This window comes from Plectropomus leopardus, chromosome 3, assembly GCF_008729295.1.
Source record: "Plectropomus leopardus isolate mb chromosome 3, YSFRI_Pleo_2.0, whole genome shotgun sequence".
NCBI classification, from domain to species: domain Eukaryota; kingdom Metazoa; phylum Chordata; class Actinopteri; order Perciformes; family Serranidae; genus Plectropomus; species Plectropomus leopardus.
Window position 1 is genome coordinate 26,579,421 of NC_056465.1, and position 23,501 is coordinate 26,602,921.

General features: G+C 40.8%; 1 protein-coding gene across 1 annotated transcript in view; it reads right to left on the reverse strand.

Annotated features, from left to right (window-relative positions):
- Positions 1–1,038: 1,038 nt before the first annotated feature.
- The window catches only part of colgalt2b (collagen beta(1-O)galactosyltransferase 2b), a 35,900-nt gene continuing 13,437 nt past the window's right edge, over positions 1,039–23,501 (reverse strand). The window contains 12 exon segments of the mRNA XM_042483995.1: positions 1,039–2,326; positions 6,144–6,156; positions 6,159–6,349; positions 6,456–6,583; positions 7,622–7,754; positions 8,290–8,396; positions 8,708–8,781; positions 9,194–9,313; positions 10,999–11,203; positions 11,289–11,423; positions 12,807–12,924; positions 13,047–13,157. Of these exon segments, the coding sequence (XP_042339929.1) occupies positions 2,053–2,326; positions 6,144–6,156; positions 6,159–6,349; positions 6,456–6,583; positions 7,622–7,754; positions 8,290–8,396; positions 8,708–8,781; positions 9,194–9,313; positions 10,999–11,203; positions 11,289–11,423; positions 12,807–12,924; positions 13,047–13,157 (1,609 nt within the window). The 3' untranslated portion in view covers positions 1,039–2,052.

Genomic DNA, 23,501 nt, shown 5'->3' on the forward strand with positions numbered 1-23,501 from the left:
ATGGTTTTCATTTGTTTAGTTCTGTTCTTCAGTCATAATTCATGTTACCTGTTTTATTTTGTTACTCACATCTCTTGTGTCAGATCACTTCTCTGTCTCACCTTGTGTATTCCCACCTGTTTTGTCTGCCCCGCCCTGATTAGCTTCACCTGTCCCTCTCTAGTCCTGCAGTCGATTCACCTGTTCTCACTCCTCCAATTAGTGTTTACCAGTTCTTTTGTTCTTTATCAGTTCGTCTTTATTTTTGGTTTGGAGTTCTGTTGTCTGTGCCTGCCTGCTTTTGGGACTACAAGCATTTTCTGTTCACATATCTTTAAATTCATCCAGCTGCCTCACCTGTTGTCTGAATTTGGGTCCAAGAGCTGGTAGCCGGCTACCAGCTCTAAATAATGATCACAATAATACTTTTTTTCACATCTCAACCCAGCTGCAGGATATCAATATTTAAAATCAATCTTCTTCAAAATCTCCACTCTCTTTCTCACTCTCGTGCAAATCACCACATCACCTATAACCTCCACCACAGCCCGTCCCTCAGCTCCCGCTCCCCCCTCTCATCCTCCTCTCTGTCAGATCCCACAGCAGACAGGAACTATAAAACAGTGAGCAGAATTTCACTGAGCCAGTGAACAGCGGGAGCCAACACACCCGCTGAGTGTCCTTTACGTGATCACTGCTCCATCTTCGGATTTATTGGGAGGTTGCAGCTCCTTTCATGTTTTACCACCAAATGGTGAAATGCCACGCGGCTTATTTTAACAAAGTGAAAGTCTGTTGTTCATTCTAGGAGATATCAGAGGGGCATGTGAACACTTGCAGCAAGGTCATGCTTGCTATTCAACCGAAACAATAATATACAATATTTAATGAACGCTTTATTCTATCCCGCTGACAGAGATAGAGAGCAGTTCTTTGTTGTTTTGTTTACATGAATCTCTTCTTTCTCTCTGATACGCCTCTAATCCAATAATAATCCCAACCACTGTAAGAAGAACATCTCTGTGTCAGATTATGCTGCAGAGTGATTGAAAACACAGAAACAGGGAAGTTGTTTTATTGGTTCAGCCCGGCACCACATCTGAATGAAGAACAGCCCGTGTTAAAGGACATGAATAATTCAATAATCCACTTTATCCAAAAATATTCCACACATACCAGTTCTGAAAGCAGGAGTCTGAAGTGGACAAAATTGCATTTAATACATCCTGCAGGCTACGTGTAATGTGTGTGACGGATGCTCTGAAATGCTAACTAGCAGGACCAGCCCGCTGTGCAAGTGACATATCTGCAACAACAGAGACACTGAGCCTAATAACATCCATTACTGCCCTGCTGCTCAGCAAAAAAGGGCTGTGCTCTCAGTGAGTGTGTGTGTGTGTGTGTGTGTGTGTGTGTGTGTGTACGCATGCGTGTGTATGCGTGCAACATCATCTGAAATAGTGACACTCTTGGGTATTGTCTGTCAGCCTCCCTCCTCCCACACACATTCATCCCTATAAGTACATGCATATGTCTATGTGTGTGCGCTCACACACACACACACACACACACACACACACACACAGCAGTTTCACACGCACACGTGAGATTTGTTTTCAAACAGCTTTAAGGTTCTTTTATTCTCTGTTATTTTTTAAATAACAATAACCTTCTTAAACATTAAAATCGATTTGTGAGGATGTTTTTTTTCTTTCAAGTCCTGCAAAATGATGTTAGCTGTCTTCCATATGTTGCTGAAGTTTTCTCAGGCTATAACTGTCTCCACATGCCCGGAGGAGGCACATGGGGAATAAATAAAGCTTTTGTCAAAGGCCTGCTGGCCGTCGTCCCGGACTCTCCTCTTCCTCCTCTCCTCAGTGTCCCCTCATCAGGCAGCGGAGTAGATTGACATCTTAACTGCTTTTATCCATTTGGACACCAGTGTGTGTGTGTAAATGAATGTACAGTATATCAGTTCAAGTGTCTTTTCAAGTGTGTGTACACATGACAGTCTCTGTGTGTACACGGCACAGTAAACACGAGTCTTTCTCTCCGAGTCTCAGCTCTCTGTTATCAGAGTTCGTCCCGAGAGGCTCGAGCCGCAGGAGGCGGTGAGTCTCCAGTGACGCTGTTCTGTGCCACTGCGCGGATGCTGCCCTGTTGGGCCGTCTTGCGGGCGTGCTGCCTGTCCCAGTCTGTGGCTATGGCGTCGTCGTCCCAGATGGTGGAGGTCTCCGTGTCGCTGATGTAACCTGGCTCTCCGGTGTAGTGGGTGGGATAGATGAGCAGCGGCTCCACGGAGAAGGCCTTCAGGTCCCGCGGCTCAAAATGAGACATGTACTCAGTGCTGAGGAGGAAGTGGGACAGATGGACAGAGAGAGACAATGAAGTAAAAGAGATGTTAGTGACACTGAAAGAAAATTGATAGTGATTATGATAGCGACTACTTTTGATCATCAGATAACCTCTTTACTATTTGATTTCAGCCAAAAAACATTAAAAAATGGCTATAACAATTTCCTAGAGCCCAAATAATGTCTTGTGAACCTGCAAACATGAGAAGACAAGAGAGACAATGGGCCACTGTGCCCAGCCTATGCAAGAGAAAGAAACACAGACTCTGTAGTCATTATGCATCTTTTAGTAATTTTTGTATCTTCTTGTGGCAATTGTGTGTGTGTGTGTGGTCATTTTGTGTCTTCTTGTCATTGTTTTGTGTCATTGTTAAACATTTTGTGTCTCTTTGTCGTCTTTTAGTGTCTCTCTGTAGTCTCTTTGTGATTTTTTTGTGTCTCTTTGTGGTCTTTTTGTGTCTCTGTAGTCTCTGTGTAGTTTCTTTTTGGTCATTTTGTGTACCTTTGTGGTCTTTTTGTGTCTCTTTGTGGTCTTTTTGTGTCTCTGTAGTCTCTGTGTAGTTTCTTTTTGGTCATTTTGTGTACCTTTGTGGTCTTTTTGTGTCTTTTTGTGTCTCTTTGTGGTCTTTTTGTGTCTCTTTGAGGTCTTTTTGTGTCTACTGTTGTCATTATAAAGTCTGTTTCTGTACAGGTTAATTTGAGTGACATTTTACGGGTGAAGGCAGAGGGATCCCTGAGCTTGCGTGTGATAGGCCGCTTCAGAAATCCATCCATGGCTGTAAAGAAAGATAAATTGAGTGCCTGAACTGAAGCGGTGCTTCAATCAATTATCAAACTACGTCAGTTACTTTTCAATTGATTTATCAATGAATCAGCCACTTGTTTTTAGGTTAATAATAGTGTTGGATAACAAGGAAGAAATCAACAGGAAGCTTCACACACTTCAGCATCTGTATATTAACAAAATGTTGACATTTAGTAATAATAATTTGATAGATATTATTGCCTGTTCACCCCGTCTCTGACTGTTTACCAAAGTGAAGAGGAAGGACTATTATGACTTTTTCTTATTTCGCTACTCTGACTCATCATATTCTGTTAACTTAAACTTCTGGTGTCCATATACTCAGAGTACCGGAATTTAATTTCACCACAGACAGCAAATTTACAGGATATCAAAAAGGGGAACAGGATTCTGTTTCTCAACTGTAGCACAATTTAGTCACAACAGGAATGTTTTTCATGCACAAAATCACATGCTTCATAATAAACTAACTACCGAACTGGCTCTAGATGGGGCCTTTTGTGTTTTTGCATTTTTGCTTCAGCCACTGTACCTACATGCTTGGCACATGGAAGAAGTTTCAGTTCTGCAACCTCTCTAAATACGACACACTAAACCTTTCCATAAAGTTGAAATTAGTTCAGGTGGAGCTGATTAAACTTATTTATAACTATGCCTCATATTTCAGAATCACATTTACTTTATATTCATATATATTCTTTTTATTTACTGATCATATTTTTATAGGTCAAATATGACATTAAAAGGTTACTAGTGTATAGACAGTGACTTAGCAGACATTTGTTTAAATAAAAAAATGTAAATATTTTTACTTTAGGTACTGCAGTTGAGTACATGTACTCCTACTTTACAACACACTATACTATGGATATAGTAGATAAAATCTGAAAAAAACTGAATCCCATCGGATCAAAACTGCATCTTCATTTTGTCATATGAACTACCATCATATTGTCACACAATCAACAGCACAAAACTGTGCCATTAGCCTGTCATCGTCAGTCTGCAGGAGGGCAAGAGCGACGAATACGAGCTGTCGACGTCAGCCTGGTGGCTCGTGCAGACAGAGGTCACCCCAGAGGTCAACTCCCTGCTGTCCAGTTGCATGTTTAAAGCCTGTTAGCGCAGCATGAAGACAGTGAAACTCTACACCTTTATCAGACTCCAAACAAACAGGCAATGAGGCCTTTTTTCATCGGTTTCACTGTCATGTATTTTTCTTTCTTCTGTTTATGTACGATTTGGAGCAAAGACTTCAGGAAGGCGGCAGTGTCACCACCAAAAACAGCATATATGTAACATAATATCCTCAATTTAAACAGAGCACATAATCCCCTGCTGTTCACTTATGTAATACACAACACATTTTACATAATTTCCATGCCACCTTTCCACATTTCTGTCCATATTTCCTATTTCTTTCACTTCTGAACAAACTCACCTTCTCTAACTGTTGAATATACACACAGCATGTTTACCTAGTAATCTATACACTGCACACTGGACACACATCTACATGTATTTATATAGTAACACGCTCACACTCACACAGTGTCCATCCCTACCCCACCCCCACGCCCAGTCCTCTATCAATGGGAATCCTGTCCCCTTCTCCAACCAGCAGGAAGAGCTGCGCTGGCCCACATTCCTCAAAGAGAGAGAAGGAAGGAAGGGGGAGGGAGGGTGACATGGGTAAGGAGGAGGTGTGCAGAAATGTAAGGGTCTATAGAGGGGAGTAAGAAAATGTTAAAAAGGTAAAAAATAAATGAAGAATGAGAGGAGAGCCGGGACAGGACATCAGTTTTTCTAGTGCTTCACTGCTGACGCCTTTCACAACTATTTACTGTTCTGTTTACCTCTCTCCAGTTACATGGGAATCAATGATGAGCAAATTGCAAGAAATTGGTAAAAGGTGCCAAGAAAACAAACTGAAAATTAATGTTTAAATAAAGGAGAGACACAGAAAGATTAAATTATCAAAAAAAGTCCAGAAACTGTATTTATGATTATTAAAATGATATATTTATATGTTACATAAAATATGTTTAATTTTCTTTTAAAAATTTTTTTGGTGCAAATTTCAGGGTTTTTTTTACCTTAATGTTTTACTAATTCCTTGCTTTTTTGGGCAGTTATTTCTGTTGTGTTGCTCATTGCCCTCCTGCCTTGATGTTTTTGACAGAAATCAAGCCAGTCTGCTAAGGTTTCAAAGGATTAAAGGATAACATGGTAAAGAAAGGGGGAAGGAGAAAGGAGGTGTAGGGGAGCAGGGCACTGCAGGAATCCCCAAGGAGAGAAGAAAGAGAAAAGCAGGCATTGTGTGTCCTGTGCAAAGCTTCGTACCCACTGAACCCCAAGAACAATCCATGCCCTGTGTGTGAGGGAGCACAGAAGAAGAAGGGGTTGTTGATGGAAAAAAAGACAGAGCGAGGGGCATAATCAGGGGGAAGGCGGGAAGGAAAAAGGGTAGAATTGGAGACATATAGGGAACATATCTTGGAATCGAACTCGACAGAGGTTGTGGTCTACCACACGAGAACTAGGAAACTACACACTATGCCAATGTTTAAAGCGTTGCCGACGAGAATGCATGTTTGTGTCTATGTATAGATAATTGCTGTACAGTAGGTCCTTTAGTATTTCTGCGCTGGTTTATTGCCCTTGTGTCTGTTTTTGTGCATGCACAGGATCCACACATGCCTGACTGTGTTCTTTTAAATATAACTATTACTTTTGCATCTTCGTGTTTATTCTGAGAGTGGATTACCTGATATAGAGTGCACCTGCAATCATCTATTTGTGGTCTTCAGTAAATATTTGCCTGTTCAGAAACCGGAGCATCTAAAAGGGTCTTTCTGACTGCGAACATTGTGGTTTTCTTCATTACACGCCTCAAATAAAGCTCAATGCTTTTTGTATCGCATGTGCATGTTATTCCTGTTATTCTAAATGCATTCATGCAGCACTGTGATTTAAAATCAAAGAAAAGTGGAGTAAAGACTGACTTTGGGTGTTTGTGAACATGACGGGCAGGAACTCGTCGACAGGCAGCATCCTCGAGAAGGGTTCTGCAGCCAGTAACTTTCTGGCTCCTTGCTGTGACAGCGCATAGCCGAGTGTCCAGTAGGAATAGTCAGCCTTGACCAGGTTGTTCACGCCGTCTACAGACTGCTCCGGCTGCTGCACCTGCATGCGCTTACGGCCCACATAGCTAGAGCAGAGAAGAAAGGACTGTGTTGATGAGACTTCATGTGAATGGGTGGGAACAAGTTCATTTGAAGGAAAATAAAAGTGAGTGTGTAATAATGAGTTCTTACATGAGGTCCCAGTCCAGCTGGGTTTTGTCTATGTCATCCATTATGGCCGTGATCCGTCGTTTAAACCTGGGCTCAAACCTCACGTCGTCCTCCAAAAGAAGAACCTTCTGAAGGCCCTGCTCCAGCACCTGATGGTCAGAAAATACAAATGCTCAAGTTCAAATACAAGAAAAACAGCTGTTTTTTCCAGCTGCCCAGACTGTCCGTTTCTTTTGCAATATTCTGGTGATGATGGTGCTGTGCTTCCTTTATCTTATCTGCCTGACTTGTGTGGGCAATCCATTTTTTATTTCAACTTCTTAGTACGATGGTGCGGGTTATTAAAGGGGACCTATTATGCTTTTCCGTATTTTTCTGTCAGAATTTTAGCGTTACAATGTAGCACGTTTATGTTAAATGTGACTGAAGTTTGAAATAATGATGTAAACTTTTTTTATGTGATGTGCTTTTTGTTTATTTTTATGTTGCATCGTCTGTCTGGTGTCTTCTTTGTATTATTTTATATCATATGTGTACTATTTTTCTTGTATGTGTCTTTTCTTTTCTCCTCTTCTTGTACAACTTTGTATTGTCATATCATTTTACTGTGTATTTTTGTTCCGACCTGCCGAGGGACTGCAGATGCGAATAAGCTTTAAGCTATAATCTGGTACGGTGCATCAAATGGTAACATTTTATGTTTTAAACTGTATATGGTTCCTTTTAAATAAAATAAAATAAAATAAAATAAATAAATATCTGAGAGAAAAAGCTTTAGGCTTCAGACCGTTCTAAATAATTGGTGTCCAACCTTTTTTTTATTTTTGCAACAGCCTGATGTCAACTTATGACAGATCCCTTTTATATTAATCATCTGCTCCAGGCACAACTGCCGCTCTCTCTCTCCCCGGCTACAACGTGGTGCAGAGATGCTGAGACTGTACATATCAATTAAGAGCAAATTGGGCTTTTTCTGGTAAGACAACATGATTACAAGCACAAGATGTCCCAACAAATTTTCTTCCTTTACGTGCCTTTTTATATTTAGGCAACCTTGGGGACATTTGGGTCTCAGCTGAAGGAGATTTCAGCAGATTGGCTCCGTGCTGTTAAGATCTTCCAACCCTCACTGTCCCTTACACAAGCCTTCTTCCCCACATAAGTGTGTAACTCTCCCCTGCTCTCACCTGTGTCCATATAGAGTGATGGCTGAGGAAGCAGCCGATCTCTCCTCTGGTCAGGACTCGACCAGAGTAAGGGTCCTTGTAGCCAGGCATCATCTCTATTCCCAGCGCCTGCAGCTGGGACGTGTTTAGAGCCCTGAGAGAAAGGGAGAGGATGAAAAAAGGGGATGTAGGAGTAGTTGTGGGAAATGAAAGGTAATTTTTAGAGTTACACTTGTCATTATGCAGCTGAGTCTGTCATCAGTGAAAACAACTTCACTGAAAACACAACAATGTACAAAGTCAAATTCAACAAGCTGCAACAAGTAATACATTTTGCCAGACAAACAAAGGCTGGAAGGAGGATTAGGACATTCTCAACAGTGGATTAAAGAAAGCGCCAAGGAGGGAAAGTAAGTCAAGCCTAGTGCTACAAACGCCAAAGCTGTGTTTAGACCGGATGTTTGGATATAGATGTCAGAAAAAGTAGCGACAGATGGGAGACAGAAGGCTGGGCATTATCTCAGCTGATGTTCACAGAGCACAGTTTAAGTGCATCAGATGTTTAAGGTGGAAAAATCAGACTTTTTTGTGGTGCAGAATAAACTTCAAAAGATTGAATTTTTTGAACGGGGATTAAATCAGCCTTAAGGTCAGTTCATTGTGTGCATGCAGAGCTGTGTGTAACCTACTTGCCGTCCACTGCGTCTATCAATGTGGCATGTAGACCAAGCGAGGACATTGTTTTCAACATCCTGGTTCTTCTGTCCAGCCGACGTTTCAGGTTGATCAAGAAAATCTAACATTCAAACAGAAAAAAAGGAGATATGTTAATTCAGCAGATTCTCTTTTACTCTGAAACTTTATTCTGTATTCATGATGTTTTTGTAGCAGTTTTTCTTTGTAGATGACAGATAAAACGCAAGTTAGCAGCAGAGAGGTATGAGGTGAAGGCAAGGGCAAGGGAAGAATAACTTGGAGACACAAGAAAAGGAGAGACACAGCTACAAAAACAGGAAGTGGGAGTTGCTGATTAACAGTAAATATACACAGAAAAGAAGACGAAGAGCTCCTGTTCTTCCAGGCAGCACCAACACACTCATAACTCACTTTATCAAAGCCCATGGTGTCCTGCGGTGGCGGTGGGGAGTACAGGTGCTCAGAGGGCTCAATGTCGTGGTCAACTGTTGACAAAGAGAAAGCAGTGAGGCGAAAGGTTAACACAGCAAAAACAGGATTAGGAAAATAAGCGAACTTCCCCTGGATTGTGGTGGTTTGTTTAATTTGCTTTATTTAAAATCTGAGCCATGAGGGAGGGCAGAAGGGAGAGAAAAAGTGAGAGGGAGGTGGGGGTTGAATAAACATGGAGAGGGAGGAGGAGACAGAGAGACGGTACGGAGGAGGGGGATTAATGCATAGAGTGTTGACAGGATGTAATCACGGAGGGTCACCGAGGTCGCCAGGTCCAGAGGAGAAGAAACAAACCTGAGAGGTGAAGTAATCAACGAGTGACTGATAGTAAAGCCACAACAGCTGGAAAATGTGTGTGTGTGTGTGTGTGTGTGTGTGTGTGTGTGTGTGTGTGTTGATACTCACTCAAAGCCTCTGTGATGGTGTGTATAAAACTCTCGCTTTCATCCTCCACGCTCTGCTGCGCTTTGAGAGGAACGGGCAGGAGGCCGTAGTGTTCTCTGTTACACACGTACATCTGCACACCTGGAACACACACAAGTACACACACAATTCTGAAAATTAAACCTCTTGACCTAAACATTTCGAATTAACATGCAAATAAGACTGCAGCACGATCTCATACCTCGTCCCACACGCACAAGCATCCCACTAGAGTCTTCACGTTACACAAAAGCTAATAAACGCTCCCACTGAGAATAAACTTCTTGATTAGGTGTTATTGTTCTGCAAAAAGCTTATCCAATAAAATGAACGAGGGATATAGTGAGGACATCGACTTCCCTCGGCCTCGACATCAGAATACAGGCTTCACACGAGAAACGTGTTATCAGTCAAAACGGTCACATTTTTTATAGCACGAACAACATGTGTGTTCATGTGACAGGTGTCAGCTGGTGAATATGCTGTATTTATAAAATTCTATATCTATATTTTTATGTTGCATTTAAAGTGGGTTCTGTTCCATATTTAATTACTTTCATCGTGTTTCCACACATTCAATTTATTCAAATTTCATTTTTCAATCAAATATTAATACTTTTTTGTTTTCTGCTTTCTTTTAGCATTAAGTCTAACAGGGGCAAAAGCAAAGAAAATTCATGAGAAATTGACTTAGTAATTTCTCAAAATTACTAAGTTAATTTAGCATTTGCTGGCATAAGTTAACATTAGCAACCAGGAGCTGTGTGTCATACAAGATCAAGCAAGGCTTTAGCATAAAACTCCTGATTATGTTGAATTTAACGAAAGTAATTAATTGCCTGTGCATTCAACATGTTGTTGGTAAAGAGAAGAATGTGTTATCTCTTTCAATCTTCTTCAAAGTTAAATATTCTCTCTTAAACCTTAAGCCTTAACATGCTGGGTACGTTTTCTTTTCTTTGCAGCAATTAATTTGCATGTCAATATATTTTCTATGCTGACATGTTTTATATTGATATACGGTGCCTTTTGTCATGAGTACTTTTGCACTGAGTGCACATATTATGCAGCGAAAAGTGAAGGTGAGGTCAATTTTTCGGTTTTTCATACCGTGAATAAAGGCATCATTCATGGTGTGCGTAACAGACGTCTTGTCACAACACCATGATAATGGTGGACCTGTTTCCAAATTTATATTGCTGATTGTATGAAAAGCTTTGTACCGTTTCTTTGGCCTTAGTGCTGTATATTTACATGCATTATATGCATTGCTGTATGTACTGAAACTATTTTGTGGGAAAGAAGAAACCATTCTTTTTGAGTTTCTGTGAGGGTCCTTTTGTTTGCATATCTGTTTCTGTTTGTGTGAATGCTTTTATGTGTTTACTTTTGGCTGGCATGCAGATGCCACACACTCTTGTTGTCTATGTAATGGAAAGCTTATTGACGCTGTTTGTTCCCTATGGATGATTACTCATGTCGAACACGCAAATCAACAAACACTGGTATTGTTGCACACTTAAACACAGACACAAGCGCAGTAAAGACAAACACATGGATCCATTTGTCTCTGCTTTCGCTCATCTGCCTTAATTTGAGACATGTGCATAAAACCAATGAAAAGCCCTCAGCAGTGCATAAATACGGAATAAAAAGCAGCTTGCAATCGACTGCTAATGAACTGATGGAGTTCCTGAAATTCCTCAGTTCGTCTAAGTAAAGCTTTATGTGGTTTTTGCAGCTCTGACACAAATGTGGTAGTATTTTGTGAGTACACTGACACGGACCTGCTTGACGTGCCGAGAAAGCAAACACCATGATGTCATCAAACGACCAGCTGTAGTCTGGGTGAGGAGGGTAGAAGGCCAGGTCCCTGCTGGATTCGCGACGCAAGTCTAACAAAAAGGTGCTGTGCACCATGGGAACAGGGAAACAGCCAAGCCGCTTCCATTCCCTGATCGGCTGGTAGTCTGCTGTTCGCTTGTAGTAACCCTGAGAGGAGATGAAGAACACTGTTTCAGGTGATAAATCAAGCTAAGAGGATGGACAGATATATGAATTTACATCCAAAGCGTACCTGCGGGGTGATGCCACACCAGAAGTTGGAGTAAAGTGAGCGAGACTCTAACATGGGAGCAACCAGGGTCAAGTTTTCAGCCATCAGCAGGTTCAGCACACGAGGGTTCGTTAACAGGTTGTCACTGTCTACAAACTAAAGAAGGCAGAACATCTGAGTGTACAGGTCACTCATCATATCATACAGTATTAGTGAGAGCCGTGTGGTTCGTCTGTAACAAATATGTCCCTGATATCTAATTAAATTGGCAATAGATGTTTCATTCATGCCTTGCAATCACTGGAACCAGCTGCGTGGCTGTCAGCTGATGAGTAACATCCTGTCACACTGATGCAGATGTACAGCCTCACTTTTATACCACTTATCACTATTTAGTCTCATATTTGCCACAAGGGGCCGCTTTGGTCTGTGTGACTTAAACAAACTGAAGATGGACCAACAAAGCAGACTCAGGACAGAAAAACAGTTCAGGGCTTCTAATCAAGCACAGGTTGGCACATAGATAATCAGTCCAACAAGAGAAGGTATCCAAATCAGCAGGCAAAGGGTAAGTAATGAAGAGGAGCAAAGGACACACTAGGAATATCATTACAAAATGCTGGAGCTCTCACACAAGAAGATCTGGCCCAGAAGGAAGGAGAGACACAGACTAAACACACTACGAGAGTGCAGAAAGTGAGACACAGGTGCAGCACATCAGAGCAGGACAGACTATCACACAGGTCAGAAACTTGATGGAAAATGGATCTGAAATTAGACAAAGGTGAGTGACCAAAATAAAACAGTAAAAAGTATACAAACAAGAACCTAACATCATGCCAATATAATCTCTTGATCCACACTTCAGTCCAGTTGCATGCGTATGCACCTCTAGCTCATTTGCAATTTTCAATAAGAAGATAACAAATTTTGGATGCTTGTTTTAAAGCGAGGCTGTGTGACTGCCAAATTTATATAATCTGTCTTTAAAAGATGCAAAGATAATCAGGATAACTGGAATGGACTGTGGATCGGGAAAAGTGCGTGCATAGATCACTAGGCCGACACATACCCTAAATTGTGTGTCCCGTATAAGTCAGCCAGCCAATTATAACTACAATTTACTGTTTATGTGTTTATTAAGATGGATCTTTTGAATGTTTTAGAGCTTCCTAGCAGAGCTGAACCTTTTCTACCAAATCATACAGTAACCACTTGCAGCTGTGACTCAGAAGGTAGCGCAGTCGTCCATGAATCAGAAAGTCGGTGATTTGATCCTTGGCCTCTGCAGTCTACATGTTTAAGTTTGCATGTGAATGGCTCCTGATGAGCAGGTGGCTGTGGCACCTTGCATGCTGCCTGTTCCACTAGTTTATGAATCTGTATGTTAATGCTGACTTATGTTTTAAAGCACTTTTGAGTAGTCACTAAGACCAGAAAAGCAACACATGAATTCAATCCTTTATTTATCATATAAATGTGTCTCTGAGTGACTTATTGTGTATTTATCACAAGATCAAAATAGTATATAAGTCTTACTAGTATGTAGTCGGCCCATCGCTCCCTGGCAGCCTTCAGCGCCGCCTGTCTCAGCTTCATCACATGGTTGAACCTTGAAGGAGGCCAGTGTTTCGGACCCCACTCATCTGTGTAGGACCTGATACACAGACAAAAAAGATAGTTTGTCATCAAAAACCAGAACAAATCAAGCACAGAATCCAAGTCTGAAGTACTCTGAATTGGTGCTTATAAAGGATTCCTGTAGAAACATTGAGTCACCTCGGCTCCTCCATCGGTCTCCACTCCACATAGTGGTAGAGATGCTGGGCTTTCTTCAGCCATTCTCTCAACATGGCAGTGGTGTTGTCCACATTATGGTCTGTTGCTGCCCTGAAAACATCAATGTAGACAACACATGTTGTCATTCAAATGAGGCATCGCAATCACACAACTGCCACAGACAGTTTAAATCCCTGTTGAAGTGCATCTGCTAAGCACTTGAGATGTAAACAGCTGTCCCTGCACAGAAACAAGCCTCTTGGCGTGTCAGAACTGTTTCCAGGGATGAGACCCTCTGGAAAAATAAGAGGATGTGAAGCCGAGTCAAACATGATGCAGAAAGCTGCAAACTATCATTATCTTGAGGGAACAGGGAAGAGGTTGTGACACGCTGAGCTGTGACATTCAGGGAACATGTTATGGAAGAAGACGTTGAGGGTTCCAGATTTGTCCAATTACTGTCTGATGTTACGAAAGGCAGCCTCAATGTTGCAAAGTGTCCTCACTGCCTAATTAACTGCACTGCTGGAACATGGACAAAGTCTGGGGAGCCACAGTGCAGACAGAGGTTGCTCTGAGGCAAGTAAAAAATAGCCAAGACAGGTTTACCAGCACGTGCTAGCACAACTACCACAAGGACGTCCACCAAAAATAATTTAACCTGAAGGTTTACTCCCCTTAATCTGTGTGTGAAATTTGCACTATGTGTCAACAAGTTGACACAGACAGACAGAACAACACACACACTTGTACCTGTAAGCAAATGATGTCAGTGTAAAACTTAGCACGGTTGCAGCTGCTTATTTCTCACTCCTGTGGTTTGCACTCTGCGTCTTCACAGAGATTTCCACTTCGGCTCCCAGAGCTGACTCAGAGAAGACACTGCGACTACTGTATGTGCCGGTGAGAGTGTGTGCGTATATAAATTTGCGCAAGAGAAATTAAAACTGAAACCGTATCACTGTGCAGCTCCCTATCACTTTCCAGAAGAGCAAATATCAGCTGTCTTTGCATTTAAATTGCCCTTTAAAGAGGAAAGGTCAACAGAATGTGAGGCAGAAGTTTGTACTCGAATGTGTGCTTGTAAACACACACACACACACACACACACACACACACACACACACAAACGTGTAAGATGGAGTTTTCCACTGCTTGCTGTAATATTCCTTGCTGTACTCTCTCCAAAATTGCACCCAATTTTAGACTGGCTGGACAGAGATAGAAACACACACACACACACACACAATTTTGCACCGTCTGCTGCACCAATAAAAATGTTGACACTCATCATTTACACACGCTTACCACAAGTACAGAAGCACCTGTTTTTCACACAGACATGCACACAGATGCTCGTATCACTGCACAAACTACACACGTGCACAAATCACACATCAACACGCACAGTCTTGCACTGCATACATGGATTAGTCAGAAAGAGGCACTCTTAGATTAGAATTTCAATAATCTTCAGTCAGACAGTTAAATATCTCATCACACATAACCAGCAGCTGGAGAGGGGCCTTGAGCCTGAAGGAGACACAGCAGTCAATAATTTTAATAGTATGTGTGTGTTTGTGTGTGTGTGCACGTGCACATGCCTACACTTGAATATGTGTGACAAAACATAAGGACATTCATTTTTGTGTCCTGGGAATGCTGTTTTTACAGCAGTGTAGCTGGTGATTTATCTGTTGCACAAGTGGTAGTTTAGCATTTTAAATGTATCTGTTTGAGTGTCTACAAGAGGTCAAAGAGCTCCAGCAGCACTAGTTTGAGGAACAACTTTATTAGACCGATGTGTTTCAGCTTGTGGCCTTCATCGGGGTCGTCCTGTTTGTTTGAGTGTGTAAAAGGTTGTGAGCATGATATAAAAGGTAAAAATGTGTGTATGCAAGCACGTGCATGTGTGTTTTAGTGCATAACTGCTCATGAGAGTCATAAAGGTGGACGGTGCACCTTGATGACAGGCTGTTGTGTTTTTTATCGTGGGCTGGAAACACCTGACTGGCTGGTAATGAGCACATGTGCACAGACATTTACATGTTTTTTCAACCGCTAAACTACACATCACTGGGGGGAATAAATGTGTTTCTACATGTCATCTTCCAATGACAGACTCAGCTCCAGGCAGGGATTTAAAAGGAGGGAACTTCTTGGAAGTAAAGAACAATGCATGGTACAGTATGTGGGAGTGTGCAGTACATATAGGAGTATGTGAGTATGTGTATGTTTGTAGGGATACTGCTGTGCTCAAATGGGGTCTTGTGTACAGTTTTTACAAGAAGAGTCCATATGAACGACCCCCTCTTGTGGCATTCACCATCTTGTAAGTTGAATTTTTCTGAGAGCTCTGAATTAACAACTTTGTGTTCATGACTTCTCATGTTGTGAACATTCGAATGCAGAATAAGAGAAAGAGAAGTGATGCACAGAGGCTAAAGAACGTGAAAGAGAGTTTTGCGTCACTCTATTTTACTGCTAAACTTAAATTAAAAATGTGCAGAATTGCTCCAAAATGTCATCGATACACAATCCACATTTGTTGAGATCCTCAAAAGCCCATTAAAACCCTTCCAAACCTTTAAATGATCTAACACAATTCACATTAAAACGCTAATCATGCTTTTGTCTTCAGTTCACAAAATCAGAACGAATATAAATCTCAGAAGAGTCATTTTTGAATTTTCACTGGCTTTTCTTGGCCAAACATATGCTTCCTGTGTTCTGGTAATCAGTCAGCAAAGGTTGAAGGTTTCTACAAAAGAGCAAAAAAGAAATGTGGAAACAATTACTTCAATAAATAAGCAGATTTTCCCAATAAAATAAAAGCATATAAAAGCATTACCCTACCTGTGCTGTGAAGCTTGGACATGGCGCAAGGACATAAAGAAATACAAACTTCATACATATTTGAACCTCTGCAGGATGATAAAAGAACAAAAAGCATTTACTGAGGATAATGCATAACTTCTTTAAGTACTAGGTTTCCCACTGCGTTCCCACTGCCCCGCCCCTTTTGAGCACTACGGACTCTGAGGTCACTTTTATAAAATTTACCTGCACTTCAATCTAGTATGCCTTAGGATTTCTGGATATATGAAACTTATGGTTGTTTGAACATATCAACATTGAGCATATGCACACAGTGTGTATATATGAAGCAACGAAAGATAAACAAAGAAATGCTTCGCAACGTGTTTGATAAGACGTCAAGTAAATTCGCCTTTAGATGTGCCTCATTTTGTGCTTTCCATAACTTCAATAGAGCATCCTCACCTACATCTCATCTCATTTTAAGCGCATATGTCCGTCTTCAGAAGGCAGAAGGCAGATATATGCTCCTCAATTTCCTCTACCTTCAGGCAAGATAACCCGCTGCAGCTGAACTGTGCTGTATTGTGACCTCAGTGCCAAAGAGTCTTCACAGAAATCCTTCTGCTGTGCGAAAGCTGACCATAAATATATTATCTGAATCTGGGGATACAGCTGTACATAACTAGCAATACCTCAATATTCAAATTTAAAAATAAGGTAGTACATCTGCGCAATAATTTGGGCTCCCTCCGCACCTCTTCATTTACCATGGTCTTGCCTCGTGCTAAGTCTCCTTGTTCTAGTTTTGAAGTTTACAGTAAATTGCAGCCTCATTATTCTGCTGCCTGCAGCTTTGAGGTTGGGCCTCATCTCCCCTGTTTTGTCTTTATGATCAGCATCTGGACACCACATGCTTCCCCAGGCCTCACCTACGCTCCCCACCGTTCCCTCCTTCCCTCTATCTCTTCATAGAGGTCCGTTTATTCTTCCCTTGTTATCTTATCCCAACGCAATGGACCATTTGTCCTTTCACCTACTTACATCCATCAGTCCCTCTGTCCTCTCTTGTCTGTCAAAGTGTCCACACCTCAAAACATCCCCATGTTACTCCTGACACATAATAGGGGACATAGGAAGACAAAACATAGTTTGTAGATAAGAAAATTGAAAATGATCTGTTATTTAGCTGGTTTTAATACTGGTTTGTAAAGTATAATATCCTATTAAAAACCCACATTCTTGCATCACATTTTTTAGAAAGTAATAAGCGTAATATTTATCATTTTATCACTTATTTGTATATTCGCTAAAAGCTACTTGGTTTAGTCAGACTGCACTGCAGCAATCATGCATTGAGGACATTTTTGATCAAGCTTTTGCATTTTAAACTTTAATTTTTTATTGTCACTTTACATTTTCAAATTATCATTTCACATTTTAAATTTGCTTTTTCGAATTCCTTTTTCTTTTTAATTTTAATTATGGCCCGATTTATACCTAGTAGTGTGACAAATTAATAAACTTTTTAATTTGATCTCTTTTAATTTTCTATTTGTACTTTTAATTTGAATTATGACCAAAAATATCCTCAATAATCATGCAGTAAAACTTGCTAATTGAATTTGTTGGTCACATCTCCATCACCTAACGTTATTGTCAGCCTACTTCATCACTCTCTCTGGCTTGCTCCCTCCCACTGTGTGAGGTTATCCACTGCAGGAGTGTGTCAGATAACAGGGGAGTGTGTCAAGAAGGAGAAGGCTGACATCTGGCCTTAAACACAGAGGCATGTCTCTGAGACTGGCCCTTTTAGGTAAACACAGGTCTGAAAGGACCCAGCAGGCCAGTGTCAGCTGACTGTTGATTAAATAAACGATCTAATATCGCTGCCAATAATGGCTGGGTGCTGCATGTAATTAAGAAGTAAGAATGCCTCTTTCAGACCAGAGTGAGCCTTTAAAACATAATAACTATGCCAGCGTGTGTGTGTTGACTTTGCAGTATAGTGTCTCCTGTGGAGGCTGACGTGGCTGCACGTCTCTTGATGGCCTAGCTGGGCAAAGGAGAAGGAGGAGGGGGTAGATCGGCAGAGAGATGGAGGGGAACGGGAAATTCCTCATGACTCTCAGGGTCAACAGAAGTAGGCAAGGCTGGTAGGCTTGCACTGAAGTGTGATAGTCAGTATTCATATTCAAGACTGGGAAAAGATATTCATCATATTTTACCCTATGGAACCTGAGCAAATTTGCTTCATATCTTCACATGTCATCAGGAAATGTCCCACTAGCCCTGCAACTTTTAGCAATTTGGTTTCAGGACTAAAAAGTGAACATATGTTGATGATCGACTATTGTATGTACCTAATATAGCAGTCTCCTTCAGGGCAGTTCCGGACAAATTTAAACTTTCTGGATAGAGGCTCAATAATCATAACAGCATGCTTCAGCTATCTAATTTCCATACAACGTTATTTTCACAGATTAGAGGAATAACGTCATTTTTTGGCACCATAACCTTGAATATTTGCTCTATCAAGACTATTGTTCCTTAGATCTTCACTCAAATGGGTATTAAACTGCACTAATACTTTTGTTTGGTCTCTAAAGTACAAAAGCTTCTATTTACACAATGTAAACAAAAGCAGACAAGCCATCACGGCAACTCATTATTTGAAACTCTGGTTGTGAAAGAGAACAAAAAGAGAGTAAAGGGAATAGAGAGAAGGCAAATGAAAATGCAAAGGAACAGATGGAAGAGGTGATGGAGAAACAGAGGCATGTCGGGAAAGAGAGAGGAAATAAGGAAGGAGGGAGACAGGTTAGAAGAGGGAACATAGTGAAATAGATGACACACACACAGACAGATGGATGGTGCTAAAATTACATTTTCCTCTATGAGAACATCCGTTTTTTCTGATGAATACTCTACTGTTCAGAAAAACACTGCTCTAAAGTGGGTCTACCTGAATGATGTACACAGGACATGTTTCTTCCTCTTTCTCTCACTCTCCTTACTTCACCTTATCTTCTCCCATAGCTAGGCCTCTTATCCCAAGATGAGATCGCTCATAACAACATGCCACTGTGTTTCAGTGTTTGCCAGCTCTATCTCTGCTGTGCTGCCAGGCTCTGACAATACTGCTGGAAATGTGCTGGAACACATGCGGGCATCTTAGCAAGAATTCAGTGTCCAGAGCCAGGAGTGATGATTTTCACTAGAAGAGAGAGAAAGAGAGCTTGAAAAAAAGACTCAGGGATTTGAAAGTCAATTCTCTTTGTGTACTGACACTAAATTGAACAGATATGTCTGGTCCACAGAGAAAACATTCCCATGAATACCTTCTTGCTACAGGGCAGAGAGGATCGCGTTGGACTTTTGGCAGGTACATCGTCAGCTGCAGCCTGTCAGCTTTACAGAGAGGTTGTGGGTTTAGGCTCAGTGAAGGCCTGGCAAAGATTAGGTTCTGAAGTCACTGTGTTTGGAAAATGGATATTGGGCCACTTTGTAATTTCTGCTAATAACACCTCATTATTTTGTGTGAAATGTCTTTATTTCCACTGATACCCTGCAGCTATATGGGCAGTATAGCAGAGGACGTGACTTAATACATCCTGAGTCAGGCTGAACGCCTAATTTCAAGTGATAAGTCACCAACCACATAGGCCATGTGTTTAATGTTTTCTTCACATCAGAGCAGTATAAAAATATAATGTTACTTCATTGCCATGGATACAGCTAATTTATCTGGGCCAATCACATATATACTACCCTGCTCCTGTAAATATTAGGGGTCGACCAACGTTGTTTTTTCAGGGCCGATTATTTGAAACTGATATGCATTTACAATAAAAATCTTTCTGTCAATATTTAAAATTTGGAATATAACTAACTCCAACACAAAACTGTGTTTAAATGCCTTATGCAAATTTTTAATCAAAACTGAAACCTTTAACATCATATACAGCAAGTTCCCGGCAACTTTTTTTATAAAGTCAAGTGAAAATTAAAAAATGAATAAATAAAAATAGCTCCCTGCGGTTTTACGAAGTCAAAGTTCCTCCCACGCTGACACTTTCTTTGCACTTTTTAATTTATTAATTTTATGCCAAATATCGGCCCCAGTAACTGGCCAGGCCGATAATCTGTCGACCCATTTGTTCCTTATTTCATTGTAGTTATTTACCTCATTTTGAAAAACAGTTAAAAGTTGGCATTCTTAGGTTTCAGTAGAGAAATTTTACTGTCCAAAGTGACACTAGTATGCTCCATATGGATGGAACATACTCCAGATGTAGTTGCATCATTCAGGAAAAACGATGGCTGACTTTCTCACGGCTGAGAGGTGCTGCCAGATGTGTTCTTACTGTTTTATCTGAAGACACCAGAGACCACATCCACACTTTTTTATTTAATTTAAGATTAAATAATCTCCATACACACGAGCGATTTAGCACCACTTTAGTAATAATGTCCATCCTAACGCCTGAAAACGCATGTCACATGACCGTTCACAAACACTGGGGATGTGAACAAGAAGCAAACTGTCTACTCTGCTTTCATTTTTTACAGAAACCAGATTTCTTTGCTCAGACCAGCAATAAGGTGGAGCTGTTATTGAGAGTAACACACGAGAATACGGCGGCCCAGGTGGTGGAAAACAGATTGGGTGTTGTTGCAAAGCAAATATGGCTACATATTAGAGTGGTACTGGCCGGGGGCATTATTCATCGCCAGAGGAAGTCATGGTAATAGGAAAGAAGTCCCCACAGCAGAAAGATGAAGTCACAAAGGGTATGTAGACTTAGTTAAGATGTTTTGACTTGGCTTTGATGTCACATGTTTTGTAAAATGTTCCAAAATGGTGAGGATATGGGTGGATTTCTAAGTTTGCATAAGGTCTGTATGACATCTGTTTTTCAAAGCATATTGTGCTCCAGTGCACAAAGAAGAGACGAGCATCCTCTTCTGCTTGAGTGCATTTTGTGTCACTACGAGCTGCTTATCTAGGAAATATCAGCTTGCGGTTCTGGAGGTGGTGCCAAATACCTGCGCAGATGTTAAAAGACTTTTTTAGTTTCCCATGGATTAGATGAGACTGCAGACTCCTCAGGTGATATTGGGAGGTCGGGGATGACTGCAGCCTGTTAGTCTACATGTGGAGGTTCTGGCTCACTGCAGGCCTTGTGAGGTAACTGGGAAACTGAATGGAAAAACGGGGGCTGAGCCAGAAGATCAGAGCAGAAACACACACCGATTATGTGTGTTATAGCATCCAAACACACTCAGGCATATGTGCAAAGGGACATACATGCTTGCACATGCATATCCATACCTACACCAGAACAATGAAGATAATCAAACACACTCATTTTACTGCAGAGTGCCAGTAGTGATCTAATTCGTATTGACACACATCAAAAGCATATGTTGGTAATGGCTCACAAATGCCCATATTGCCAGAATCAGATAACACACAATAGCCTATCCCATTCAGATAATATATTCCATACAGTTGGATAAACGGCTCCCTTAAATGGCCAAACTCTCTGCACGACAAAACCGGGAACAATCTGTGCTTCGCTGGTGTGTTCCCACAGAGGAATGGAGCCTGAGGTAACACACCTGGCATGAGGAAACTCTGACGATCCAACATCACAAAAATGATAACCTCATAAGCCTCTTTGATTCTTTGCATTTTTTCAGCTTTCATATCTGTCAGTCAGGGGGAATGAAAATATGGAACAATAGACTTGCTCAGTAATAAAAACTGATCAAGCCATCGACGGCGTCCACAGACAGTCTGCGAGGCACAGCCCATAAAAAAGGGAAATTCTTTTGCGTGCTCAAACTTACGTGCGCACGTCTATTAATGTTTTGAATAGACACATGACAGACAGATGTATATTTTCTATAGTTAATTCTAAGAGTTGCATGTAAATTAAGCTCAGTCCAAGTTCAAGACTTTCTTGACTCTCTTTCTCTCTCGTTCCTTCGGCGCTTCCAACCACCTCATTATGGCCATTAGCTCTTCCAGTTAACCATTCAAATTTTGTCACGATCTCTATCAGTTAATCACGTTTCTACTGTCAAACATTAAATCTACTCTCCTCTCTCCTGCTGTCAGCTGTCATTTTAGGCAAAATCATTCCGACCTCGTCTTTCACCTCTAGTCATCAGCTCCAGAGCCCAGGATGAGCTCATCAAAAGCTCCTCTTCACATACAGATCCTCAGCATCCTCTTTACCTCGTTACCACCAGCAGCATATAGACTCCATGGAGGAGTTTACTATTCTACTATGGCTTCACAATCATGTTTACATACATGACATCACAATGGAGTCTAACTGCCAAAAGGCTATTCACATTCCTCATACTTGGTACACGTGTGCATAAATATTCTTAAATTCAAAATGAAATGAATGCTTTGATTCAAAATATATTATAGCAGGAGAGAAAAACATTAAACCTGTAACAGCTGCTGCACTCACTCAAAACTGCAAAACTGAAAAGACAAAAATCTCCACAAGTCAATATCAGTGTAGTTGCTGCTCTGTGCAAATGAGACTAGATGAGATTTATTTTCAACAAAATAAGAGATCTCTGAGTTTACAGATTAAAAGCCACCAGGTAGCATAAAAAAGCTGCATAAATTCAGCATAATTCTATCTGGGGATGCACAGATAACATGCAACCTTGTCATCTTGGATGCTGTGTCTCTTTTTTCAATACTGTCGTTTTTTTTTAGATGTATCAGACTATTTAAAGTGAATATGAGCTATTTATTCCCTGCACTATTATTTTTTTGATGGCCAGTGAAGAAACTCATAAACTTTCCGCTGAGGTGATATTTATCCCTTAAATCTACCACAATTTCCATAGTTAAACCAAATACTGTGAATAAATATTGCACAAAATAATGCATTCATAAGCAAAGGACAGAACGTTTTATCTTCATCAGAGATTATTTAAATAGGTAAAAAAAAAAATTTTTCACTCTGGCCAGCCGTCCCAGCAGTTAAATAGAGGGGAACACAGGTCAAAAGAACAAACATAAAACATTTAAGTGTCGCACTAGGGCACAGACATATCCTGCTTCAAAATGGGGTTTTTAAAAAGAAAAATTTGGCACTTGGGGGCAAGAACAGGCCATTACACAGCGAAACACTGCAGTCAGCATAAATCAAAGTCACACAGACCTTTACTCAGCATTCAAGTTCGATTTGACATGGTCTGTTTACTGCTGCGTAACTCAGTGCACTTGTCAAAATAACTTAAATATTAGTAATGTCATGTTACGTCATATCACATGGGGGCAAATCCTTCTATCAAATGCTTGAGTGAATCTGGGAATGGCTCAGAGTATTTCATAATTCCACATCAGTCTCCTCCTGACATGTAGATACAGGATATAATTACATAAAACTTCTCTCTGGGTCTGACAGGAGCTACAGTATATACAGCACATCTGTCACCGAGGCATTCAGTGTGTATGTATTTGGGCAACTGTGGAAAATTCTTCACATATAGAGTCACATCATACCTTTGGGATTTATAGTGGTGGTGGTATAATAACAGACGCATTGGTTGTTAAAATTTAACAAGAGGAAAATTTATACCACAGCTCTATCCCCATCT